The 21,421-nt window shown below is 40.3% G+C and overlaps 2 protein-coding genes across 8 annotated transcripts in view; one reads left to right on the forward strand and one right to left on the reverse strand.

The window, feature by feature from the left end:
- Positions 1 to 15,247, forward strand: part of RCBTB1 (RCC1 and BTB domain containing protein 1) — a 24,347-nt gene extending 9,100 nt beyond the window's left edge. For all 7 annotated transcript variants that reach the window (XM_048295245.1, XM_048295246.1, XM_048295248.1 and 4 more), the window contains 8 exons: positions 1,434 to 1,592; positions 2,673 to 2,780; positions 3,732 to 3,874; positions 6,667 to 6,857; positions 9,877 to 10,003; positions 10,467 to 10,618; positions 11,254 to 11,384; positions 14,308 to 15,247. In XM_048295245.1, coding sequence (XP_048151202.1) covers positions 1,434 to 1,592; positions 2,673 to 2,780; positions 3,732 to 3,874; positions 6,667 to 6,857; positions 9,877 to 10,003; positions 10,467 to 10,618; positions 11,254 to 11,384; positions 14,308 to 14,448 — 1,152 coding nt within the window. In that variant the 3' untranslated portion in view covers positions 14,449 to 15,247. The remainder of the gene's footprint in view (positions 1 to 1,433; positions 1,593 to 2,672; positions 2,781 to 3,731; positions 3,875 to 6,666; positions 6,858 to 9,876; positions 10,004 to 10,466; positions 10,619 to 11,253; positions 11,385 to 14,307) is intronic.
- Positions 15,248 to 16,039: 792 nt separating this feature from the next.
- The window catches only part of SETDB2 (SET domain bifurcated histone lysine methyltransferase 2), a 49,440-nt gene continuing 44,058 nt past the window's right edge, over positions 16,040 to 21,421 (reverse strand). Inside the window, exons 25-26 of the mRNA XM_048293554.1 lie at positions 20,631 to 20,702; positions 16,040 to 16,884 (exon numbers count right to left, since the gene is read on the reverse strand). Of these exons, the coding sequence (XP_048149511.1) occupies positions 16,745 to 16,884; positions 20,631 to 20,702 (212 nt within the window). The 3' untranslated portion in view covers positions 16,040 to 16,744. The remainder of the gene's footprint in view (positions 16,885 to 20,630; positions 20,703 to 21,421) is intronic.

Consider the following 21,421-nt stretch of genomic DNA (forward strand, 5'->3'; position numbering starts at 1 on the left):
TTTACTAGAATTGAGTGCACTGAAAGCACCAAAATGTGTTAAGCAGCTTTATTTACAGAAAGATTTGGCTGCCAACCCCCTCGTGACCTGATATACCTGAAGCCTCAGGGGGACATTGAAGTTGGAAGTATTTGTGGAAATACCTGGCGTATTTGGTTTGTATGGTTCAGTGTAGTTTTAATGCAGTGCAAATTTTAAAAAGAAGTATTTTAATGATAGAATTAAAGGAATGCAGACATTCATGCTTCTCTGGCATGTCCTTTGGCATTTTGATCTACCTTCTGAGATTCTCTACCTAAATATTTTCTGTTACTGAAATTATTTTATAAAGCATCTTCAAATATTCAGTAGGAATCAAAGATCCAGCAGTTAGAAGTAACAAAAAGCAAAGAACTGATTCTTCCTTTTGTTCATATTATTCATTGTAAATGAGTTGTGTTGGTGGAGGGTCTTTTGTTCTTGTCTTTGGTGGGTTGAGGTTTTTTTTTTGGTGCTGATCGAGGTGTTTGTTTTTAATGATTTTTAGTGACTCTTGTATTGGTGTTGCAGTAAACAGGCAGCTTCTAGCACCAAAGGATGTGCAGTCTTCTCATGAGGGTACCTGTCAGTGTGCTTGTACTGCCAAGCATGTGTTTCTAAGACAGCAAACTCTTGAACTGGGTGAAGCACCAGAGAATGAACCATCAGAAACAGTTTTATGCCAAGTTGTGGGCATGTATGCATGTAATAAAAATTGGAGGCACTGAAAACACAAAGTTATAAGTATTTTTTAATAGCATACTACTTCCCTGTATTCCTGACTTTCAGATAAAAGGAACTAATATTTTTGCTTGTATTAGTACTAGTTTGCCACTGGAAACTTTAAACTGACAGAAATTGTGGGTTCTTTGTTAATGCTGATGTATGAGATAATTTAGCTACTGTGAAACATGGGCTGACAAAAACCTGTTCTTTCACAGCTCTTGAAAGATGTGGAAGGAGTATGCTGAATGTCCAGCAGTAACCTGGTTTAGAGTTCTATGAAGAAAACTATAAAGCTCTAAACTGGGGAGTTAAAGTATGTCTGGGAAACAAATGACATTCTAGCTTGCATTCCTTTTGCCAACATCATGAAATTATAAAGACAGTCACTATGCTCTTTGTCTTACACTCTGACTTGTATTTAATATGGAAATATGTTCCTTTTTTTTTCTGTTTTAGTCAGATACTCTCATTCTGTTGCAATAAACTGGAAAAAGTGCTATATTCATATTTGCTAGATCAGTCCTAATGCTGTGTATAATTTTCATCTGTTGAAAATGAATTTCAAGCATTTTAGCTTGTTAATTAGGGTAGTTTACCCAATCTGATGCTGACTACAGGAAGATTATCTATTGCTATTGTTATTATTATTAAGGCTTAAACTGTGTGGTTCTGTGTGTTTTTATGGACAGCTGTATGCTTGGGGCTACAATAACTGTGGTCAAGTTGGATCTGGATCTACAGCCAACCAGCCAACTCCTCGCAGAGTTTCCAACTGCTTGCAGGGTAAATTTGTAGTTGGCATTGCTTGTGGCCAGACCTCCTCCATGGCCGTAGTAAACAACGGTGAGGTAAGCGCTCCTGCTGCTGCATTCCCTCATTCTCTGTTACCTGAACCTACCAAGCTGGTGTCTGAATATGGAGAAATGCTGACAGGGAGTGCTCAGGCTAGGGCTGTATAGACAGTTATCCTGACAACTTCTGTGAGGCCAGCTGAAGGAAAACACTGCAAGTAACTGGAGATGCAGTCTTTAAACATTTCTTCTTATGGCAAAGACTGTATTGGAACACAATTCTTACCGAGTCTGCAACTGCAAGAATTTGAACAGTTGTATTAACCATGTCTGTCTTTATTTTGCAATAGATTATTTAACATAAATAATGTTAAAATCTCTTAATTTGTTAAATTAGTCTCAGTTTATTTCTGTAAAACATGCACAGTTAAACAGTTAACTTTTCTGCAAGGATATGTTGGCTGATTCTGTTTTTTAAACACATTGCTTAATTACCAGCAACAAACCCAAAGCATTCTTTTGACCATTACCCTCCTATTGTGCTACTGTTCCATTTGACATAAGTTTATGGTGCTGTCTTGCTTTTAGGTATGAACTATAACTTCAATTTTACTGCATTTCACCAAACTCAGTGTAGCATCTCCTCGTAAGTGGGAGGACTGTAAAGTCCCTGAGGTTGAGATGAGCTTTCATTGTACATACGTCATGGTGTGTCCACTGTAACAAAACTAAGGGAAGAATTAAACTGGGGACTTCCATTTAAACTGATCAGCTTATCAGAATAACTAATTTCATGTTATCTTCAAAAAAAAAAGGGAAAGTAACGAGGAGAAAGGATGGCATAAAACGTGAAGTGTTGATGCTATGGGAGAGATTTTGGTGTAGTGTAAGTTTCTTGCAGAATTCCTAGTGCATCAAAGACACTTTTTTTTAGCTTCTTTAAAAGGTCAATGCAGGGCAGAAAAGTTGAGTGCAGTAAGTCATTGCATTTTACTTAGTATCTTTTAACCTTCTCTGTATTGCTCTTCAAATAGCTTACAATTTTTTAATAGTAAGTACTTGGCTTGTGCTTGAAGTCTTAAATGCTCTGTACTTCTGGAGAAGAGTGGCTTAATTTTGTTTTCCTCATGCACTCAGGTTTATGGCTGGGGTTACAATGGCAATGGTCAGCTCGGCCTGGGAAACAACGGCAATCAGCTGACGCCGTGCAGAGTGGCAGCGCTGCACAGCGTGTGTGTGCTCCAGGTATGCCCAGCGTGGAAATGGAAGTGTATTCCTGCTGCTAGCTTCTGCTGGAACCGTCTCTTTGGAATATTATACCTGCTGCTAGATTTCACTGTTCCCATGCTGAATTTTTTTTAGCTCCTAGGAATTGCATTTTGCTTATATAAATGCCAGTCAGCTGTAAAATCCTTGCTTTGGTAAATACTTGGGAAGATTTAAAGTTAGCTGCTATGACTATTGTAAATTACTGTTTGGATACAAATTGCATTTTTGTTACAAAGCTGGATGAAATAGATTAGTCACAAGAAGTAAAGGCAAATCAGATGTTCAAATTGGTTCTACTAAGTATTCTAAGTCTAGTGTTCTGATTAGAAGTTCCTTTAGAAGCAAGGGGAGAGGAAAGATAAGAGTCATGGGGATGGGTTTGATTGTTTGGTGGTTGGGTTTAGTTTGGTTTGGATTTTGGTTGGGGTTATTTTTGTAGCTAAAGAATCAAAGTAAAATTTGGGATTTCCTGGGTTTTTAAAAAGTAAGGCTCTCTGTAGAGTTGCATGTGATAACTTGGGTTGAAGGGTTGTTGGCTGTTGAACTGCAGTTCTCCTCATTACAGCGTACTCATACTGTACGGTATTGAGAATAATCCAGCTCTGAAGTACTTTCAGAGTATTGCAAGATGTGATGGAGAAGTTCAGTGTTCATGTGAAAAGAAAGTAGGTAGCATCTAGGGAGACTTGTCTAGTGTGCAGTAAATTACTTGGGAGTGGCCGATTAAATTAATGAAGCTGGGACTTCTCCAGTACCTACAGCTAACTTACTTTGTGTTAGCTGTAAGGACTGAGAAATAACACATTGTAGTGCCGAGTGAAGAATGCCTGAGATACTTACCGTGAACTAGTGGAAGGTAATGTGTGCGATATTTTGTTTCTCATCTGTGTTTGGTTCAGGAGTAACGCTTTATACATTTACTTACAGATTGCCTGTGGCTATGCACACACTCTAGCACTAACAGATGAGGGCTTGCTCTATGCCTGGGGAGCTAACACTTACGGGCAGCTGGGGACTGGCAATAAAAGTAACCAGCTCAGCCCAGTGCAGATCATGATGGAAAAAGAAAGGTAATCTTGCTGAATCTGTTCCTGGATTGATAAAGTCTGAGCATGTGTTATGCAGTCTCTAGCACTGGAAGCATGCATGTGTAGGGCTTGGTGGATTGTTTTTCTATTGCTAATGTTAAAAACATGGGAAAGGATGGTAACTTACTGTTTACAGTAGACTGAGTGCTTTTTGCTGTCTGTAATGGTTATTGAACACAAACACACTTTGCATTTACCTGATACTTAAAGATAATGAATGAATAAGTGTTATGCTATTCTGTATATGGTTCCTTTGCTTAAAATTGGAGCTGTGAAATCAATAAAGCAAGCCATGAATTGAGGCCTACATTAAAAAAAAAAAGAAAAAGTGGGGAGAAAGGAAGCACCACCTTTGCAAGAAGTAACATGTGAGGAAAAACAATTTTTGAAAGGTTGAAAATGGTCCACCATGAAAACAGAACTCAATTTGCAAGGTTGCTTGAGCTGACAGTTAGTACCCATTTTTATTGCTCGTACCAGTTAGTAGTTTTTTAGTTTCCTGGACTCATAAAAGAAAGAAATTAACCCTTGTAAATCCTCTTTCATCACCCTTTCATCATCCTCATACTTGGGGATAGCTCTTTTGCTGCTTACCTACAAATGTGGACCTCAGTCCCATTCTCTGGGCCCTTGTGTATACATGCAGATTAATGTGCCTTGTCTTGGTCTATAGATCTCTTAATTTGCAATCTCCTCTTAACTGGGAAACACTTCTGCTTGGTTTTTCTCTTCCATCTGGAAAGTCATTCCTATTTTTTTGTTGTTTCTCCCACTGAGCATTAATTTAAAAGCTTCACAGTACTAAGAATGTTTAAGATGTCAAAAAAGGGGGTGGGGGGAAGAAGAAAGGAACTATCACAATAAAAACCACTGAGGTGGGGCCGGTTTGTCTATGAAGGAACTGACACTAGCAAGGCAAAATGAAATATTATTTAAAAAGCTGTGAAAGAGAAATGTGTATGTTTGCAGATAGATCAACTTTGTTTTGTTAGTGATTTATTTCACGAGTGAACTAAGGGGAACTGTTGCATTTAGAACTGTATGTGAACTCAAGCATGGGGTTATAATAAAACCAGCATTTGTTCAGTGGCTGAAGGAGGGAGAAAATACCATAGAACTTCTGCTTGGAATCTAAGGGAGAGATAAGTCACTTGAACTTGCTCATCTTGCTTGACTTGGCTCCCTTGGAAATGGTGCTAAAAGTGGGTGAGCTGTCATTTCCCATGCAGTACATTATTGCTGCTCCTGATCTTTTAGTTTATGTAATTATTTTGTCATTTATATTTAATGCTAGCAACAGTTACTTAGGAGGCTTCATTTGGTGGTGTTGTGAAAAATATTGTAGAGACAGCATGTTAGGAATGTTTAGACTTTATTTTGTGTTAGCTGGGAGGAACAGCCGTGAAGGTCAGCTTCCTGAATTTTGGTGTTAAGTGCATGCTTAACATGTTACCCTGTACACGTACTGTAAGTGTATGTATGTGTACCATATGTATGTTTATAGGACATGTTCTGCTGTACTGCTGAAGTATAGTATAGTCTGTAAAAAAAACAACTGTTCTGCCAAGGAAAGAAAGTTTGGAGAAGGAAGTAGTTTAGCTTGATAGCTGTGATAAAAAGTAAGTTGTCCCTAAAACAAATACTCTGTGATGCGTCTTGTAGAGATGTTGCATAGAAGTTCATAAGTTGATAATAGTGTAAAGCACCCAATCAGTTTTCTGCCAGAAATTATGAATACATACACTGAAAGTGATGTAGATTATTAGAGTTTCATCTTGAAAAAATTTTTGCACTTAAAATATGAACTTTGTGCTAAAAAGTTTGGTTGGGTTTTTTTTGGCCTAAAAGTCTAACTCTTCATGGATATTGTTCTGTAAAGGAACACACATTTTTGTATGTGTATTCTTAGACTGCTTGGAAAGCTACTGGTTTGTCCTGGTTGATGTGTCTGGCACAAAAGCGTGAAATCCTCTGATGCGTTTTTACCACAGAGAAAAAACAGGAAAGCATAGCTTTTATTTTGAACACGGGAACATCCCTGTTTTGCTTATCACATTCACAGAAACTCTGGCAATGTCTTTGTGGTGTTTTAATTGGAATTGTGTTTCTTCTCAGTTCTTGCAATGTTTCAGATAAGAATCTAGGGATTGCCTGAGCAACAGAAGAACAGGATAGATAAGTGAACATCAGCAGCTTTAGTGTTTTAAAGAACTGTGTGAGGTGCGTGAAAGGACTATGTAGACTTTATTTAAAAAACAACCATAGCTCTTAAAGGCTTCATTCCCCTCAAATGAAGCAGTCTGTGTTTCATGTTGGGTTTCAGTTTTGAGGAAAGTAAACTTAACAGCAAAATAAGAAGTCTGAAGTAGAGGCAGTGGGTCAGATCTCTGTCAACCTACAAAAATCAAAAGGGAGTAGAAGAAATTTCTTCTTGAGAATAAGTTTCTGATGTGTGTTGGTTTTAAAAGGGAAAAACAAAACTTGTTTTTTCTTCCTCCCTTCTTCCATGGCTATGAAAAAATATGAGGAATGTCAGCTGACGAGAATGACATAGTTAAAGCAAAATCTGATTACAATAAAATCTACAAGCAGTCTGAAAATGTCACTGTGGACTTTTGTAATACCTGTTCAAGCAGTATAACATTTCAGCAGGACAAAAACCCAGGTCCAGGAATGTTGATGCATAGTTTGATTGGCTGTTATTTTGGTGAGGCCTTTGGAAAGTCACTGGATTCCCTACTGCGAGCGTCTTACCGGATTTCTTGTGTCCGCAGGGTTGTGGAGATCGCAGCCTGCCACTCTGCGCACACGTCGGCTGCCAAGACGCAGAGTGGCCAGGTGTACATGTGGGGCCAGTGCCGGGGCCAGTCCGTGACCTTCCCCCACCTCACCCACTTTGCCTGCACTGACGATGTGTTCGCCTGCTTCGCCACCCCCGCCGTCATGTGGCGCCTGCTCTCCGTAGGTGAGCTCCAGCTCCCGCAATCCCTGTGTCCATTGGTAGTGATTAGCACAGGATATTGCTTCCCTGGCAGGCCTCTGTTCCAGGGAGGGTCAGCAGCTAGTTGTTTTTTGCTTCTGAAGAAAACAGTGTATTTCAGCAGCTGAGGATCCAGGATAGGGTTAACAAGGTTGTTGGCCAGTGTACATCCAAAACAAACACTGTTTTAACATTGCACGATGAATATTTTGTATTTCTTACATTTGTGTTGTTTCAACTCCAGCTCAGGTCCAGGAAGGAATCCTGAGTCATTTAACAAAACTTTGGGGTTTTTTTCCTCTTAAAACTATTCCTGCTTGGACGACTGCTCCTGAGGCTTGTTTTTTTGGTATCTAACAACTTTGGATTTTAAGTGTCATCTCTAGCTTCCCCTCATTAGTATCGGCCCTTCTAATATGACTATGAAGGAACAAATCTCTCCCTTATGTTTCATGTTTTGAAAGTAACAGAATTCCAAGTTTTCATTTTGTGAGATGATTTGTCTCAAGTCTGTTTATTTTGACTTTTGTCAAAGACAGACAGGCTTGTAAATAATAATCCCTGTAAAACAAGACTCTTACATAATTGCTTTTTCTTTTGGAACTCTCTTCTTATACTGCCTTGGATTACCCTGTGGGATGCAGTCTCTGTGTCCAACAAATAAGCTCAAACCTTTTTTCTTTATTTTCTTCGATCCACATGCTGCTAATTCTTATTTGACCCCAAATAGGATATAAAGCACTTAGCTTGCACTTCCTGGGAAACATGAAGGTGTTTTCATGTTCAAAAAAAAAAAGATGCTTCATCTTACATCTGTTGCCTCAGTTCTCAAGATCTCTTAGGACATCTAATCTATTTTCGTATTGACAACAGACCCTAATTTTGTTGATCCCTGTATGGAATTGTTTTTGGGGAGTGATGGATGACATCCTAAGTAACCTTTCTCCAGTAAAGCCTCTCAGACTTTACTGTTGCATTTGGCTTGTCCTAACCCAGCTCCTCTGTGTTAACTTCTCATTCATTTAGCATGTTACCACATTTGTAGAGGTCCAGATAACAGCATCTCACCTGTAGGGGAAAACTGAGTAGAGTTACTAAAGAGAGAGGATTAGCGTGGAGTGGTCTGCTCCTGAGTAAATCTGAGTCTGCTTTTATCCCATTCATCACTTTCTCTGTTCTCTAATCCTCTGCAATATGTGCTGGTCTTACTCTCTCTTGCCTCCACCTCTTGTGGAGGTCTCATGGTTGGCCAGTCTGTTGCCTTTTGCTAATAGTGTGGGCTGTTTAATGACATGTCTTCCTGGTTTCAAGTTCCAGGTTTTTATGAGGTATTTCCAGACTGAATATAGCCAGGTGTCTGAACTCTATACCTGCACTTTAATGCCTCTTAGCCTTTGGGGATTCTTCCCCACTTACTCTGGCAATCTTACTGAATATTTAAATCAAAAGAATTAATTCTGTGGGCATTTTTAAACCTCCATTTTCCATATGCATGTTTTCCTTTCTCACGTTTTAATCGTAGAGGAGTAAAACCCTCCCTTTTTTTTTTTTAATGTGTTTTTTTTGATGTTGTTTTGTATTCTTAGGGAGAGCTAACTCTGTGTAAAGGTTATTGTCCTACTTACAGTTATGATGGCTCTGCCAAAAAATGAATCAGCGAGTCAGGATTGGCTGTGGTGAAGTACAAATCTGCAGCCTTTGTGCAGGACTGAAAGTATCTGGAGTGAAAGTCGATCTACATAGCTTAAGCTAAGCTCATGACCTAGCAAAAAAAGATCACATGAGCAAGTGGAGAGGGATTGGAGCATGGTTTAGCTAGCCCAGAGGAGATGCAGCTTCTGTGGGTGATTCGGGTAAGTCAGAGGAGTGCAAGATCTGTGGCACAAGTGTGACTTGTCAGTTCTGAGTAGTTTGTTCCAGCAGTATTCCTTTTAAAATGTGAAATGATTTAGCGTCCCTAATGGTGAAGAGTGGTTTGTTGATTGTATATGGATGAACAATATACAGTCCTGTGGGACACAGGAGACAGATTACATCCCATTTAGTGGAAATCCACTTATTTTTCTTTTCTGTGTTTCACTTCTTAGAAGCCACGTGCTTTGAAACACTTTTAAGATTCATCAAAATAATGAGTAAAATTAGGTTTTCTAAAACTTTATAGGCCTTGCTTTACCAGAAGCCTTAGACAACTTGTGCTGCAACTCTTGTATGATTTCTTGAGACTCACAGTGGGACCTCTGTGGGACCAGTGCCATAGGCCTTAGTAGAGGGAGCTGTGCTATCTCTGTTTTAGTCCACTTGCAAAGTTGCTGAGGTTTTGTGTCTTTGGTTGTACTAAGAGCACAGTGTCTGCTGTCTTTCTTCTTCGACAGCACTGCTGCTGGATTTTGTGGTGTTATAACTGACTCCTAAACTGAGTAATTGTTGTCAGTGATAGTTCATGTTAATGAGCCCTGGCGAAGACTTCATCAGCCTGCAGGCTGTATCCAGTCTGCCAGCACAGAAAGGTGACCAAGTAGTGACCTGTTTTCTTTTTAGGCCCAGCCCACACGGTGTCAGTGTGGCTGGAGTGCTGCAGCCCACATTCCCTGTGAGTTCAGGGGTGTTGCAGACTCCCATTAGCAGCACTGTGCAGGTTAGGGGGCAGAGCTGAGCCAGCATGAGCACTGAGCTGCCTGGAGGCTGGGAATCTCATGGGTAGTGCCCACATGGAGATGGAGTTCTCCAGGTACTTTTCATGGTGCTGTGCTACTACTGGGATGGAATGGGAACTGTTGACCACTGCTGCCTGTAACTGTTGTGGAGCAGCCCTTCCCAGCAGGAAATGCTGTTGGATTAATTAATTCTTCCCATTTTGCTGCTTAAGCCAATGGAGCCCTGACACAGATGTTTTCCTTGACATGCTCTTGTTTGAGCTGCTAGCTTTAGTTAATGATGTATGTGTTCCATTTAAGATGCTTTTAATATCTTGTTTTGTTTGTTTGTTTTGAAATTGTTTCTGTAGAGCATGAAGACTTTTTAACAGTAGCAGAGTCTCTGAAGAAAGAGTTTGACAGCCCGGAAACCTCAGACCTGAAGTTCCGTGTGGATGGAAAGTACATCCATGTCCACAAAGCTGTTCTGAAAATCAGGTAGTGGTTGTGTTTCACAGTTCTTGTTTGTACAGAACAACCCCTTAGTATATCATCAAAGGGGCAAAAAAAGTAAGGAGGGAGGAGGAACCCCTAAACCTGTAGTAGGTAGCATCCATTTATCCATAATAGCTTTAAATGAAGTGATTGTAAAAGGGGTGGTCCACATTCATTATTCACTGAGCCTGTTCGTTGTTCCCAGGATAATAAATTATGTTAAGTTGGTCTGATTGCAATATATGCACAGATGTTTCTGTAGCATGGACAAAGTAAGAATTTAATCTTAATGCATAACAAAGTCTACAGTGTTAGGGAACCAAAATGTGGACTGCTGGCCCTGATGGGGCATGGTAAAATATTTGTGAGTATTGCAGAGTGCCCCAAGTATGTATTTCAGGGGGACTGGAATGTAACAATCATGTGTGTGTGCAATAGTGTTCCAGATGATGTCTCTGTCTCCTAGGTGTGAACACTTCAGAACGATGTTCCAGTCATACTGGAATGAGGATATGAAGGAGGTGATAGAAATAGACCAGTTTTCGTACCCTGTGTATCGTGCCTTTCTCGAGTACTTGTACACGGACAGCGTTGACCTTCCGCCTGAAGATGCAATAGGTACTGCTGATGGTCCAATTGTGTCAGAAAGCAGCATCCAGAAAAACTGAGACAGGGCATGTAGAATAAGTGACTAAATATGACTTCTAGTCTAGCCTATAATGCATTTTACTGGTGATTAATTAAGCTGTTTTTAAAATGCTGTTGTAGCAAACTTAACTACAGCAAAAATGGTGCATGTGTAGAAATAAACTGAGAGGAGTTTTGTCAAGGCTGGGAGAGAAACTGTTTCTCTGGGTGAAAATGCTTGTGTATTTTACTAAATTGAGTCAATTACTGTTTAGCATAATATCAAAGAATCTCTATAGATCTAATGGGGAGGACTTGGACAGCAGAGCAATTACAGCAAGCTGTAATTCAAGCCCATATCTTGATAATAGTTTTTTACTCATGTTGTGGTGCCTGCCTCTAGGTATAGAAGTCAGTAGGACAGCTTTCATCTTTACAGAGATTAACAGGAGTGTAGCATGAGGTAATAAAAGGCCTTTGGTCACCTGTAATCTGCATTTTCTGAATAGTAACCTACTTGGAAAAAGCACATTATAGAGATACAGAGTTTTGCAGGAGCAGAAACTGATGTTGAAAGAACAGAGATCATTTTACACCTGACTGATATGATGGTGTTTTAATTGCAGGGCTTTTGGATTTGGCTACTTCATACTGTGAAAACAGACTGAAAAAACTGTGTCAGCACATTATCAAGAGAGGAATTACTGTGGAAAATGCATTTTCATTGCTCTCTGCTGCTGTCAGATATGATGCAGAGGTAAACTTCTGAAGTTCGATCTCTTAAATGGGTGGCTGCTTCCTGACTTAAACTGTGGAGAAAAGCAGCTGGTTACATTTTCATATAAGCTCTCTCTTACTTTCATTTAAGTACTATTTGCCACTTTCAGAATTTGAGAATGTTGGACATACAAAAACTGTATTTGCCATGAGGTGTATCTCCTTTTTTTATTTTTGTTTTTCCCTGTAACCCAGTACTGGGAAGGTGAACTAGTATGCAGATAGTTCTGAGGATGAAACACTAACTCTGAAACAAGAAAACAAAGAAAACAAAGAAAAGAAAAGTAATATAATGAAAAGCAGTCTTTTTAAGCCTTAAGTTACTTATTTGTAAGGCTGTTTGTTGTGTGATGACATGGTGGTAGGTTGGGGATTGAGTGCATTTGGGATTTGTTTTTGTTGGTGGGGTGGGTTTTTTTTGGCTTTTTTATTTTGTTAGGTACAAATACACTTCCAGTTTTCACAGAATGATAATGAAAGTGTCAGGATAAGAACTGCTTCATGGGCCTTATAAATGTTGAAGACAGAGGAACAGTGTGTGAAAAGGGAGCGAAACCTCCTTACTGTGGAATGTCTGACTTCACTACTAGATCACTAACATGGTGCTTAGGGAACTAATCGGGAGGTATTCCCAGGCTCGCTTTGGCTGTTTGTGGTATCTGTGCATTGTGTTGGCAACTTTGCAATTGGTTGGTTTTGAACTTGCTTCTTCTGCTTATAAAGCAGTTTTCTGGTACTCAGTAAATCAATTCATTGCTTTTTCTTGTACTTAATTTCCAGCAACTGGCATGCAGGTTGCCCTAACTTATTTCAGAGCCTTGAAATGTGTTGTTTGATAATCTCACCCAAAGGCTGTGTTAATGTCTGATCTACTGTGAATAGTGATGTCTTTGACAGAAGTTCATCAAAAATAGGAAGATTCCCACATTTTAGCCTCCAAAGATGGTTTGCAGGATGGGTTTTCTGTGTGTGATTGATTATGCTTGTAAGGGTTGTAAGAAATGCAGTTACTCTGCCTTACCTGCACCTCACTAGCTAAGTGAAGTTAGAACCATATGCTTCAAAGCTGCTTCCAGGAGAGAATGGGTGATGCTGAGGGGTTGGGCTTTAAGAAGTTGTTGGGTTTACATGCTGTAATGCTGGCTGGGGGCTTGGAATTGCTTGGCTGATGTAGTTCGTTCAGGGGGGTGTGTGCCTGGAAGACAACAGTTAAAAGAATTCACTAATTTAATATACCTCCATGATGTGAAACTCCTGCAGTTTCTTTTGGTGACTGACTGAAGTGGCTAAAATTAGGTCAGGGTTGGCTTCTCATTGTAGCTTTTAAAATAATCCTTGGCTGTACCTCGTGCCTTTATTCACCTAAGTCTATAATAAGTACAGTTTGCTGGGAATGCATCCATCTGCAAATGAAACCCAGCCTTTCTTTTTATACAGAACTTTAGGTTTTCCAGAGTTACTTACTAATACTACAATTCTGTTTATTGTATGCTTCTGTTGCATTGACTTGGAATATGAATTTTTTAATAAAGCAGTGCAAAATATTGTAAAATGTATGATGTAATTTTCTTTAAAATGCTAGTTAATTCTGTTATTTAAAAAAACCCACAAACATCAGTGTTCAGTTCTAATGAGCTTGTCTTTTTTTGTTGCACAGATGCCACACAAGTCAAGATCTGCAGCTTCAGAATGCCTGGTTTTAGGCCAGGATATATTTTTATATTATTGTTGTGTCAAGAACTCTCACTGGCACACACAGTTGCTCTAGCTTTCCGTATTGACCTTTAGAGAAAACATGAATATTATTATTCAGTCTTTTGTACCTCATGGGGCTTAGAGAGTTCTGCAAATTTGTTATGTCTTCCTGCAGTGCCCAGTCTGCTGAGCAGCCAAGGAAGGGTGTGTTCTCACATACAGAGTCTCCTACAAACATCTAATAAAGAAATGAGAACAGTGTGGGGAGTTGCCCTTTTGTCAGGGCTGCGGCATCCCCCTTAAAGCAGCTTAGATCTGCACCACAGAGTAGATTTCCTCCTCAAAGGAGGAGCTGGAAATAATCTGAGTGGGAAGTGTTCTGTGGGGAACCTTACACTGACAAGAACTGTGCCTTGTGTTCTTTAAGAGATCCTCTGCCTGACATCACCCAGGTGCAATGATGGTTGTGAGGCTTTTCTGATTATTACATGGAAGGCACTTCCAAGTAAACTCAAATATCCAGAGCTCACTTTCTGCAAGAATTGCTGTGCTGCACTGTGCTCCAGTACTGCTTTTGAATCACATTTGGGAGACCTGTGAAGTACTTTGTAACACGAGTCTGTTTCTAATGCACAAAAACACCTGCCTAATCTTTGCTGTACAAACTGTCCAGTCAGGATACACGTGCACTGAGCCTGGGGACATGGAACTTCAGGGCTCTAGCTGGGCCCTTCTGTATGCAGGAAGGAACTCAAGCAACCTTACAAATAGATTTGAGTTTATATTATGGAACAAAAGAGCTGAATTTTCTTTATCCACAGTCTTGGTTTATACATCATTACCCCAAGATCTCCTATTTATATTGGGAGTTTCAAAGCTGTCAGTGAACACAGATGAAACTCTTCAAGTGAGAAAACTTATAATATATATTGCTCAGAACAGCTGATTTTTGTGACTGCTGCTATATAATGAGAAGGAAAGCTTAGTTACTTCCCCTTGTAACTGCATTTACATAGTGAAATATGTGGGTAGAATTATTATTTTCTGTTGCATTTACATAGTTACTGTTGGGGAGGAAACACTGGGAGCCACTGGGTGTGTTTGTCTAATTTGCTGCAAAAATAAAACACAGGCGTTTGTGCCTCAATGAAATTTTCTGTGATTGAAAGCAAAGATAATAACTTTTTTTTTTTCCCCCCCCTCTTTAGGACTTAGAGGAATTCTGCTTTAAGTTTTGTGTCAATCATTTGACAGAAGTGACACAAACTACAGCATTTTGGCAAATGGATGGTCCCCTGCTAAAGGAATTCATTGCTAAAGCCAGTAAATGTGGAGCCTTTAAGAACTGAAAAAATGAGGCCGTAAGTCACGATGTTTGTAGGGTTCTTTTTGCAGCCACAACAGAACTGTGTGGGTCAAGGCAAGTGTTACGTGCACCAGAGGCCCTGAAATGCCACAGTGAAAACAAATGTTTCCAGTGCTCAGAGTGAACTGTTGTAAAAACATCAGGCAAAATACTCACTTGCATTTAGCAAACCCAGATGGTGGAACCAGCTCAAGATTTCAGGCAGAGAGGAAATGCTGCAGTGTGCAAAGGATTCTGGCTGGTGTTCTGGACTTGCCTTTCCAGCCTAGGAATCTCAGTTCTAGAACTGCCTGCTCATATTTCCAATTTACTGTTTGGGGTTGGAAAATAATCTGACCTGAGCCACTGAATGATGTCACTTAAATCATTAAATCCCTGGGATTATAGAGGAGCAAATGGTGCTGTTCTCTCTTCCTGCATTTGCATGACTGTGAATGAATTGGCCATTTGCTGTGTGTAATTAACCAAGTGTATCCAGTGCTTCAAGTGTGCAAAAATAATGTATCCTCAAAGCCTACGCAAGTGACTTTGAAGAAAGGAGTTACTAGGAAAACTAATTTGAAGTAAATCTCTATATTTGGGTATATTTTAATATAAGCTGTAATGTGTACTTTGTGTAATCTGTTCAAGCAATATTTATAATGCTTAATGGAAATAATTCCCTCTTCAGTGACTTCAGCTCACATTGGTTCCCTCTGCAGGGGAAGGGAAAGCTGGGTGGGGTTTTGCTTTTAATTATTGTCTAAATTTAAACTACATGTAATAAAATTCACTTTTTTGTACCTCTTCGTTAGCAAACCTTGGATTTTGAAGAGCATTGCAAGCGTTTTTGTGTTACATACAGTATCTCTGTTGCTTCATTTAAAAAACCTCATCAAAACAACAAAGGGAAAACACAAACAAACAAAAAATAAAGCCAAAACCCAAGTCACCCTAGACAATGAATCTTGCTGATTTCACTGTGCCTCACAATACCTGTGATCTTGATTTCAGAAATGAGCAAATTTCTTTGTAGGCACCAATTTTAGACCTCAGTGATTCTTTATGGATCTGATTTTTTTTTTACACTAAGTCATCTGTAAGTCAAGCTAACCCTTCAGAAAGTTTGTATGGACATCTATAACAGAGCTCCTTGTTAATGCATTTTTGTTTTAGGTGGGTTTGTTTTAGGCAGACTAGCTCTGACTGGCACTCAGGTCATGGGCTTGGGCAGTAAATGGGTGGTGTGACTAGGCCCAGAGGGGCAGCAGACAAACTGTGGAAACAATTAAAATTATATTATTTTGTTGTATGAGGCGCACCTAATAGTTTAAGAGCTTGTTTTGAATGCTGTTATTCTGTGCTTATTGATCCCCACCTTCCTACAGAACAAGCTCAAGTCAGGAATTCTAAGTGGTCACGGAGAGAGCACAGCTGTTGTGACAGGAGGCGCACATGTAACACCAAGTGCTGTTTGCCAGTGCTCTGCTTGCCCCTGAGGCAAGGACTGGGTAAAGCATGGCCTGACAGTGTTCACCCTCCTTGGCCCTGTCCTGTGCAGCAGTGGGGACAGGGAGCACAACTCCACACACAGCTCTTTCAAAAAATGTTTAATTTTGTTAACTTAAATCTTTGTGGCTAAACAAACCTTTGCTGTATTCAAACAATATTCCATAGACAAAACACATGAATGCTGAATCCTTTCTTAATGGAGAAGGGAAGAGCCAGTCCATGGTTTTGCTCCATTTGACACTGTACGTTCTGAGTATACAGTGCTTTACCACTGCCATTACGGCAGAAACAGCTACACACTGACCAGTCAATAAAGAATAATTTGGCTTTTTTAATGGATCTCTTGTTTAGAATCCAGAAGGCTTCTTTGAGTGCAAGTTCTGCTCATTTATCTTTGGGAAAGCCAAAACAGCACTATGCTCCTTCAAACATCGCTGCCCAGACATGGACAGGGAGGCAGCTATTTATTGCCCAGCCAGGAGAGGGTTCCCACAGTTAAAGTGACTTTAGCAAGTGTTCTGTGGCAGCTGAACACTCCTTGGCTCTGTTGAGTTTTTGCAAAAGCTAAATTTAGTTTATAACACTCATTTATATTCCATTGTAAAATCTGAAGATTTGAAAACTTGAAGAACTTGATTGCAATAGTGAGGTATACAAATGGGTGTAACACCCCATTCTTGCACTCATTCAGGCCTTGTCTTGGGGCTGGGGAATTGGACACTGACCCAATTCTGCTCTATGGTTTTAATCATTAGAAAATCCTAACTATTGCGACCATCACAGACGGGTTATTCAGATATCGTACTGGATGTACTGGCCGTGTTCTCTGGAGTAGGAGCAATGACTGCTTTTAAGTCCTGCAGCAGCTCAATCTTGTGATCCAGTCTTTTCCTGTTTTCCAGAAGTTCCTGGATTTTTTCTTCTGTTCCTATTATGAAAAAGGGATAAAAAGCTTTTGTTATTAAGGGATAAAAAATTTTATTAGTATACAAAACTGTTACTAATATAGAATCTGTTGCATATTTGTTAACATTGAACATGGAGAGGCTCCGAGTGCTTGGTTTAACCTACACTAAAACCTCTTGCCTTTCTGCAGCAATGTCGGTAACCCACCACCCTGCACAGCTGGTGTCTTCACAAAGAGCTGGACTCTGCTGAGAGAGCCTGGCTGGTGTGTCAGAGAAAGCACAGAGCAGGAGTCACTGCCATCCCTATGCTGAAATCTGTAACAGAGCTTTTGAGATTAAATTTAAAACACCTCAGCATATGTAAAAATTAGTTTAGTTACTAACCCCATGTTAACTGGGATATGAGCTTTAACAGTTCTGTTTTCAGAACCCATTTGTGTGAGAACTCCTCCAACAATGGCTTATTTTAAATCTTTAAAGATACCATCTCTAAATTGCACTCCTAAAGCAAATTTACAAGCCTAATGGATTTTAGCCAACAACAAAATCAAACCTAGAAAGAGATGATTTGGACAACTGCATTCAACAGCTCGATTCTCAAAAACACAGTTCAATAGCATTTATTCTTCTGCTTCTGGCAAAATCATTATTGACAGTATCCTGATGGGATTAACCAAGTTGTTTACCTTATTTGCAAAGCCCTGCTTGACTGCATTTCTGCTTCCCTCTGCTGCTTCCATTTCCCTAATGTTAAAGATTAGTGAAGTCAGTGAGAGCTCAGTAAGGAACCTTGCCAGTATTCAGAAGCATTACCACAACCTTACAGTGTTAATTGCAAGTTTTAAATGAAGCACCTGCTTTGTTCAGTTAACAGGACACACAGAGGTGTGGGTGACCTCTGAGCAGCAAGGCTGGCTGTGAACAACAAACGACTTTCTCAGTGTGTGAGAATGTTGAGCGTTTGGATTCTAGTAAGAAGGAAAAGACATTTTGTACAAACTGAACGTATTTTTCCTCTTTTGGGGAAGAAAATGTTGAAGGATGTCTCCAAAGTTGCAATGAGTAGAGTGGAGAAATTCTCTCCAGATGTTTACCCTATGCCACTCGGAATGAGAGAGCCTTAACTGATTTGAAAGAAAAAAAAGAAAGCAAAGCACTTTGGCCCTTTGCTTCCCTGCTCCTTCTTCCTGTGTAGTCAGAAAGCACAGCAGCTGCTGTCTGTGGGTGGATGTGGAAGATGATGGACATGCACACATTTTTAAATACATTACCCAGAGTTGGGTGTGGGTGTTGAAAATGGGCAACCAGAGCAGCCACTGGGAAATTCTGGTAGCTCTGACTGAAGAGAAGCAGATGCCCCTTCCTGCTGCAGCCAGGTGACATAGATTTGAAGAAGTTGGACATACACAAGTGGAACCAGGGAACAAAACCCTCTCAGGGAGCATTATTATTATCAGAAATAAACAAAACATCCCAGCTGATTAGAGCATGGTGCTAACAATGCCAAGGTTACGGGTTCAATCCCCATATGGGTCACTTAAGAATTGGACTCGGTGATCCTTGTGGGTCCCTTCCAACTTAGAACACTCTGTGATCCTGTAATGATTCAGCATTTGGGAGCACTACAGATGGAACACACGCAGCTCAGACACACAGCTCAGTTTCTCCTGCCAAAAGGATGTGGCAGAAATAGAAGTAGTCCAGAGAAAGATGTCAGTGATGGGAATGAGTGGCCTACAGAAGCGCTTCCACAGGAAGGCAGATTTGGAACCTTCCACCTCATACAGGAAATGACCTGACAGGAAAGAAAATGTATTTCTGTAAAATCAGGAATGGCCTGAGGGATGTAGACCTGGAATGACTGCCCCAAGTGCTACAGGGCTCTCAGTGAAGGAACTGCACAAGTTTTTAAAATTAAGTATCATGGCCTTTGTCTCCACAACCTTTGTCTGAATTGCAGAATTTGCTGCTACGAACCCCCTGGAAAAAAATGCTGTCAAGGAGCTCAAAAGCTCCTGGCCAGACTGCTGACCAGCACAGAGGAGAGGGAAGCTGATGGTGGCATCCTGCCCAAGCGGGATGCACAACAGAACTGAAAGCAAAACTAAAAGAAGTTGGTTTTTCTTGGAGGAGAGGACAAGAACCTCCAACCTGGAAACTGCTGCTGAGGCTACAGCATATCCCCTGTGGAAGGTTTTACATGCAGTCAGGCTTGCAGTAAAGGTGCACACTGCAAAAGGACTGTGGATCCCTGCATATAAAAGGGATTTTAAAAAGCCCTTTCAACAGTTACAGTTCAGAGCAGCCTTGCTGTGCTGGCACCTAAGGCTTTGGAACGGGTTTTGCATGATGATCCAAGTAGCAAAAGATAAAATGCAAACAATTGAAGTTAAAGCATGGCAGACAACCCAAAACCATCAGCTTGAGACACAGTGTTTATACCAGTCCTACTTTATGTAGTCCTTGACTTAGTACATCACCACAGAGACTTGCTAGCTAGAGTTCACAAGAGATTACAACAACAGCAACAATAACCAAAAAAAGAAAAAAAAAAAGCAGGTGGTGATTTGCTTCCCTCTCTCCAGTTTCACTTGTAATTAACACGGTTTTCATTCCTTTCTCACTGGTTTATTTTAAAAGCTCCTCTTGGATCAGTTTTGGAACCAACCTCATTATTGACCTTGAAATTAAAAGGTCTCAGAAAAGAAGATTGTGTGGTACAGGAAGAATTGAGCTGCTTGAGTTGTGCAGATTTGGAGAAGGAACAACTTGTACCCATGAGAATCACACGGTTGTGTGAACAGAGGTGCTAATATCAAGAGATTTTCCTGTAAGCTGAGAAGAGGATGAAATAATTGATGCAGCAGTGAAAGAAACAAGTGTGATCCAAGGTTGTGTCACTGAGGAATTCTGAGCAGAGATGTTTTAATGTCCTCAGATGAGGCACTGGTGGAACCTTGTGTCAGACAACTGCAACACTGGACCGTCCCAACTGCTGAAAAAGGAATTTAAATGCAAGAACAGGAGACTGAAGGGAGGAGCCTGGCTTTTTGAGTCAAGTGAAGGGGAAACAGCAAACATCATCTTCACATACTGAACTTCAACATTAGCTAATCCCTTTTCACTGGAATAAATTAAAGCAAAAGTTAGAACAACTGTTGGGAGAGGGAAATGGGAAGCATGAGACTTGCCCTGTCTGAAAAACAGCTTCAGCCTTGTTGCTTCAAACAGCTGAGAGTCCAAGCCCAGAGTTTCCTTCCACACCAGTGCTCCCAAGCAACCGTTCCTGCCTTTGTTTGCATTTCACTCTGAGCACTCTCATCTTGTTTTTCAAACCACAATTGCCCCCCAGTCCAGGTGAGTTCTGCTGGCCTTTGGCTGCTGTGTTTCACTGGAAAGCATTACTCTGACCAGCACCTGTCAGTCAGCAGTAGAGCTGTAATGCTGGCAGGCTGCTGAAGGAAGGGAGAAGGAACTCAAATAAGCTGCAGGAGAGGGGAGTTCCCCTGGGGTGGAGACCCTTTGGCCTTTTAAATCTGTGGAACTTTGAGTTTCTCCCTCCTTCAGGTCAGCCAGCCAAATCTGACATACTGTATTTCTAAAGATTCAGGTAGCCATGGCTTTTATTCAACTGTTTATATAACATTGAGAAAAAAGATCATTGGAACTTTCATTTTAAGTGATTGCTCTATCAAAATTCTCATTAGAGTAACTTCAGTGCCAAATCCCAGACCAACTGCTCTTCTGACAGCTTTTCTGCACATACCTGAATGAATATTTGACAGTATATTTTCAAACAGTCCACAGTCAAACAGTGCCATCACTGTCTCTTCATACTCTGGAGAAAGAGATAATTTGAGGTAATACTACTGCGTAAAGGTTTGCAGAGCCTACATTAGAAGTACCACAAAACAGTAATTACTTATTTTCCATCGTACTGACTGCTTGAGGTTTTAACATGTCTTCCTTCTCACATAATCTATATTGAGAAAGAAGGATCAAGTTGTCAATTCTTTCTTTTTTTGTTCCATACAGAAAATTATTCCCTTTTTGGGTCTGCACCACATGAACAGTCCATTTACAGAAGGGCAATATACTTAAGTCATATTCCACTGCAGTGTGCCAGGACTGTGATGGCAGGGCTGACTGTACCAACTCCTCCTGACAGATCACGTGTGGGACTGAGCTATCCCTGTTTGATGTTAAGAAACATCCAAGAATGCCACCTCAGTTTCATACCTGAGGCTTCTGCTGAAGCAAAATACAAAACGCTCAGAGTTCAACTGACCATTAACACACAAGCTGCTCATGAAGGAAGACCTACCTAGCTGGGACATTTCACTTTCCATGCATGTACTTCAGTTACTTTGCATAAAAAAGCATTCTTTATGCAAAGGTATTACTCCTAACTTTGTAAAACTGGGAGGACAATTGGAGAGCAAGGTTCAAAATTTTCTTTAACTGTGTTGTGGACAAAGCAACAACAGACTGGAATTCTTTAAAAACAAAGTATTTCATACAAGCTGATAAACTCATAGAAACCCCAGACACTAACAG

The sequence above is a fragment of the Corvus hawaiiensis genome, chromosome 2 (genome assembly GCF_020740725.1).
Source record: "Corvus hawaiiensis isolate bCorHaw1 chromosome 2, bCorHaw1.pri.cur, whole genome shotgun sequence".
In the NCBI taxonomy this organism is placed as follows: Eukaryota; Metazoa; Chordata; class Aves; order Passeriformes; family Corvidae; genus Corvus; species Corvus hawaiiensis.